Below are 5,945 nucleotides of genomic sequence, written 5' to 3' on the forward strand. Positions count from 1 at the left end.
CCTCTGAGTCGATGCAAATATGAAAATATCCAGTGTATCCATCAAGGAAGCAATAGTGTGACTATCTTGCCAACCTTTCTAACATCTGATCAATAAAAGGAAAGGGGTAGTGGTCCTTCTTGCTCTCTTGGTTCAGCTTCCTGTAGTCCACACAAACTCTCCAAGAATTTTTTACTCTCGTGGGCACCAACTCATTCTCTTCGTTAACTACTACTGTCACGCTTGATTTCTTTGGAACCACGTGGATGGGACTTACCCACTTACTGTCAGAAATAGGGTAAATGATACCTGCCTGAAGAAGTCTAGTCACCTCTTTCTTGACTACATCAAGGATTAATGGGTTAAGTCTCCTCTGGGGTTGTCTCACTGGTTTCACGTCCTCCTCGAAATAAATCCTATGCATGCAAATAGAAGGATTGATACCAGGAATATCTGCTAGTGTCCATCCAATGACTCTCCTATGCTGTCTTAGAATCTCTAATGATCTACTTTCTTATTCCGGTTCTAAATTCTGGGCTATGATGACAGGTAGCTTCTGATTCTCTCCCAAATAAGCATACTTCAAGTGTTGAGGTAATGACTTCAACTCATCCTGTGTCTGATCAATAGAAAGTGATCCTAGGGGTAATGCTGCTGATGAACAATTCCCTACACATACTTCTTCTCCTCTGGGCGATCCTAGGGGTAGTGCTTCTCCTAAGCAATCCCCTGTGCATAAATCATCGTTCTCAATTGGAGATAATCCACATGAACTAGTATCCACTCCCATATCTAAAACATCCTCCTCTAAACATGCAGAAAACACATCACCTTGACCAACATCAATAAAATCTAAATCTGACTCAATTTCTGAAAAGAAATCCATGCCATCTAGCTCCTCTAAGATATCCAAACTAAGAATAGAATGATCCTCTCTAGGATGCTTCATGGCATCGAAAATGCTGAATTGGACCACTGTATCTTCTATCTTGATAGAAAGTGTGCCCGCATGAACATCAATCTTTGTCCTTGTAGTCTTCAAGAACGATCGTCCAAGAATAAGTGGAGATCTATTGGCCAGATAGTCTCCCTCAATATCTAAAATATAAAAGTTTGCAGGAAAGATAAGTTCTCTCACCTTAACCAATACATCTTCAATAACTCCAGCTGGGTGAGTTTGACTGTGGTCAGCTAACTGAATAATAACCCTTGTAGGCTGTAATGGTCCAATCCCTAAAATTTGAAAAACTGATCTTGGTATCACATTAATTGAAGCTCCCAATCTAACATGACATCTTGAAAAAGATTGCTCCCAATCTCACAAGGCACAATAAATACTCCAGGATCTTCACATTTCTGAGGAACTAGTTGAATGAGTGCTGATACATTCTTTCCCATGCTAATCTCATTCTCCTTTAACTTCTTCTTGTGCACACAAAGATCCTTAAAAAATTTAGCATATTTTGGAATTTGCTTGATCATTGTGAGTAAAGGAACATTTACCTCCACCTTGCTAAATAAATTCACAAGCTCTTGAAATTCCTTAGCTTTTTCCTCCTCTACATTCTTCCTTGGTTGAATCTTGTGTTGAGGAAAAGACAAGGGAATGCTTGGCTCGACATCTTTCTGAGCTGAATTTTGATGTCCTGAACTTCCAGGATGGCTAGAATTGGGAATGGCTACTGGAATTTGTCCAGCTGGCAAGAAGCTATTGGAAATTTCGGGAATCAAATTTCTACTCTCTTGTGCATGCTCTAAATTCAATGGATCACTGTAAATTGGGGTTGAACTTGAAGTTGACACATCCCGAGCTTATGGAAATTCTATACTATTAGAACTAGGTTGCTGAGCTACTGGAAAATTTTCAGCAATAGTTTCTTCACTTGAAAACTCTAAAACTCTTCTCTCACTTCTTAAGGTCAATGCACTTATGCTCCCTTTAGGATTAGGAGTTGTTTGTGAAGGCAGTTGACTCGATCCTTGAGCTTGAATTTGATTAATGCTGGAAGCTAACTGCCCAATCTGCCTTTCTATATTTTGAAGAGTAGAATCAATCCTTTGCTGATTTTGATGTTGTTGCAACATGTATTGCATCAAATCTTCTAATTTTGCTTGTTGTGAATCTGAATTTGTAGCATTACTGGACCCTCCTTGAGTTAAACTCAACCTTGAAGGTGCTCGAAGTACTTGCTGCTGTAATTGTGGATTCTGAAAATTTTGGAAATAATGTTGATTATGCTAGAAACTGTGATGGTAAGGCTAAAATTGTAGCTAGAATTGACTTGCAGGTTCGTATTGGTGCTGAAAAGGTTGGTTCTGCTGCTGAAAACCTTGTTGAAAGCTCGGGTTCTACTGGAAATTTTGATTGTACCGGAAATGCTGATTTGAAGATGGTTGTTGATAGAATGAATTGCCATACTTCAAATTCGAATAATCTCTCCAACCAAGATTGTATGTAGAGGAATGAGGGTCATATTTTTGTTGGAGTTGAGCTCTAGAGAATGCTTCCAAAGATTCATCTTGATGAAGATTCGGACAAAGTTCTGAAACATGATCTTAACTCGAACAAATGCTACAAACCATCCTTTGTGTACATGGAAATTGTGCATTCGGAAAAATAGAAGGTTGAGTAGCATTATTCAAAGTCAATTGCTTCACCAAGGATATTAATTCCATCAATGAATTCCATATCTCCTTTTGCTCATTAGAAACCATTTGAACCTTTCCAATTCCTCTTGTAGTGAGTGCTCTACTTCCAAATTGCTACGAGTTCTCTGCCATATTAGAAATGAACTCTCTAGCTTGTTCTGGAGTTTTGTTCACTAAAGCTCCTCCAACTGCCACATCTATCATACTTATGTCCATAGGTAGTAAACTCTCATAGAAGTATTGGACTAGTAGCTGCTCACTGATCTGGTGTTGAGGACAACTTGCACAAAGCTTCTTGGATCTCTCCCAATAATCATACAGTGTCTCTCCCACCACTTGTTGAATCCCACATATACTTTTCCTAATAGTAACAGTCCTCAAAGCTGGAAAGATTTCTCTAAGAAAGTCTTCTTCATATGAATCCATGATGTGATGTATCCTGGTGGAAAATAATACAATTAATCTTTTGCTACTCCAGTTAATGAAAATGGAAAAGCCCTTGTTGGGACTTTCGAGCTGCAAAAACCATTTTTTACGTTGCGGAAATCTTGAAGTCTTGCCACGGATCCGTGTAAAGATATATAAAATAAATCATGTACATGTTTCTAACCTAGATCTACCTTAGATCTACATGAATAAGAAGCGTTACCCTTGTTGCGAAGCCCTTCGCTTATCCCGCTCGTCCAAATGGTTGTCGGATCTCGAGAGTGTCAAGCGTACACTCCTCTATACGTATCCATACGGACAATAGGTGGAGAAAAACCACTTAGAGTGTGCTAGCACTCTTGGGTGGCTCGGCAATGGAGGAGAGGGAGAGAACTAGAAGAGAGGAAGAATAATGATCATCCCTTATGAAGAATAAGAGTAAAATTGGCTTAAGTATTTTTATCTAATGAAAATACTTAATGCTCATTAACTCCATTAACGAGCCTCATTAATGAGTCTTAATGAGTATTTAATGAATATTCATTCTTCATTAAATGGTCATTTTGAAACTCCTCTTCTCTTCATAATTTGAATCGAAATTTGAATCTAATATTCAAATTGAATTCACAATTCAATGAATGTCACCATTTATCATTGAATTCAAAATTCAATGAATATCATCATTAAGCCTCACTTGAGTCTAACTCAAGTCTAGCCTCACTTGAGTCTAACACAAGTTTAACTCATTCGAGTCTTACTCAATTAATCTAATTTGGATTACTCTTAATCCAATTTGGTTCATCATATGAACCTAATCCTCTTGGTTCATCATATGAACCTAATCTCCATCTAATTACCCTTTGTGTGTGACCCTATAGGTTCTTGTAACGTTGGCAATGCTCCTAAACTGATTTAGAAGCATAAGTAATGAGCGGTATCTAGCAACACATCATTACTACCCAAGTTACAAGAATGTTGAGATCCAACATCACCTTTGTGACTGTAGGTGCAGCAGAGGCCGACAAGAGGGGGGTGAATTGCCTGCACAAATTAAAACTACCCTCCTCGGATTTTTCAACTCGAAAGTGCAATAGCAATAATAATAAAACTAAAACAATAAAGCTAAACAGAAGGACAGAGAAGACCGGGAGTTAACGTGGTTACCACCAAGAAGGTTGTTAATCCAGGGTGATGAAAAAGAACGCACTAGAAGAATCTCCTTCTCTGAAGGTGGAGAAGCCTTTTACACTCTAACAGCTCAGAACTATTGCTAGGAATTGATTACAGAGTTGATGGAACAATTGATATCTAATTCCTAGTTCCAGAGGCCTTTATATAGCCTCTAGAAATTCTATCTCGGATGTCCAAGGCGCCTCCAATAGAGGTCCAAGGCGCCTCCATCGAGAGAGTGGATAAAACTTTATCTGAAAGCTCAACATTCACTTCTGCGTGGTCCGAGGCGCCTCCTACATGCATTGAAGGCGCCTCCTACAGGCATTGAAGGCACCTTCAAGCTGGAGGCACCTCCAAGCCGGCTGGCAGCTTTTTCCAGCTTGCTTGCTTCTTTGCTTCGTCTTCCGAAGTCCTGTTCTTTTGGGTGATTCCAGGGCTCACCCGAATCCAATTTTTGGCCTTCTCCTCGAGCAGCCTTCCTCCCCGGCTAAACGTCCCTCGAACGCCGCACACGTTCTTCTCGCCCACCGGTGTACTCTTCCGCAGCTCTCTCGTCCTTCGGACGCACCTAGCCCGTCGGCTCCCTTCCCGTGCCGTCCTTTTCGCTAGCTGCGTCTTCCGCTCGACTTCCTGCCCTCCTAATTTCCTGCACACTTAGACACAGGGGTCAAAAATAAAGCAGGACCTAACCAACTTGGTTGATCACATCAAAACACCCGCGGGGTCCAACAGTGACTACTAATTGTGACTCTCACAATATGTTACAATGTCCTTCTATCCTTGACATCTAGATTAATCAATTGAGGCATAGACCGTGTCATCCTTAATCAGTCTATGTCTTGAACTCCAAGTAGACTCACTCTAAACAAATGAGCTCAATATCTCATATTGACTCATTTGGACATGGCCATGCACTTAGTGGTCTAAGTCTATCAAGAATCATGATGTCACTCCCGTCATATAGGAGGGATAGATCCCATCTACATCACTCACATCCCTCTGTATAATTTGTTACATACCCAGTAATCGCCTTTATAGTCTACCCAGTTACGGGTGACGTTTGACGAAGCCAAAGTATGCAACTCCTTATGTAGGGAACCATGGTGACTTCAGGTCCTAGGATTGATAGTCATACTAATAGTCACATGAGAAAGTATATGACACTCATATAACGATCCATGATACTTTCTTATGGCGGGCCATTCAGTATACATTCTCCAATGCATACCCATGTGTCACCTTGATATCTCTATATCCATGACTTGTGAGATCAAGTCATCGAGTTGACCTACATGCTAGTCTCATCGCATTAACATTGTCCCTGAATGTTAATACTTGACTAGAAATAATTAAGAGTAGTGATCTCTATATCATCTCACTATCAATTCAACCAATTGATTGATATAGATAAGAACATTCTATTCAAGGACACTATTATACTTAATTTGGCACCAATACAAGTAAGTATAATAACCATAAAGAAATGTCTTTATAAGTATATAGGAATATGATACAACGAGTCTATACAACAATCATCATATGATTGACTCTAGGGCTCTAACTAATAGCCCTTAGCTTGATATCCTCTTCTGAAATACCCTGTGGCTTCATAGTAGAGCAAACCACATGGAACTCATGTAAATGTCTATTAGGATCTTCTCTAGATAATCCTTGATATTTTAGAAGCAAATGAATCAGCCCTGATCTCAGTTCAAAAT

The 5,945-nt window shown here is 39.7% G+C and overlaps 1 protein-coding gene across 1 annotated transcript; it reads right to left on the minus strand.

Moving 5' to 3' along the window:
- Positions 1-493: 493 nt before the first annotated feature.
- On the minus strand, positions 494-1,461 carry LOC122004315. Its single transcript, XM_042559223.1, has 2 exons — positions 1,302-1,461; positions 494-1,212 (listed from the first exon to the last, which is right to left on the minus strand). The coding sequence occupies exons 1-2, from the start codon at positions 1,459-1,461 to the stop codon at positions 494-496; spliced, it is 879 nt and encodes a 292-aa protein (XP_042415157.1).
- Between the last annotated feature and the right edge of the window lie 4,484 nt (positions 1,462-5,945).

This window comes from Zingiber officinale, chromosome 7B (assembly GCF_018446385.1).
Source record: "Zingiber officinale cultivar Zhangliang chromosome 7B, Zo_v1.1, whole genome shotgun sequence".
In the NCBI taxonomy this organism is placed as follows: domain Eukaryota; kingdom Viridiplantae; phylum Streptophyta; class Magnoliopsida; order Zingiberales; family Zingiberaceae; genus Zingiber; species Zingiber officinale.

Excerpts from the sequence above, each read along its gene's own strand:
- LOC122004315 (XM_042559223.1), bottom strand. The coding sequence starts at position 1,461 with ATGATCAAGCAAATTCCAAAATATGCTAAATTTTTTAAGGATCTTTGT. Across the intron at positions 1,213-1,301 it reads TGGAGTATTTATTGTGCCTT|GGATTGGACCATTACAGCCT; the intron begins GTGAGATTGGGA and ends TTCAAATTTTAG.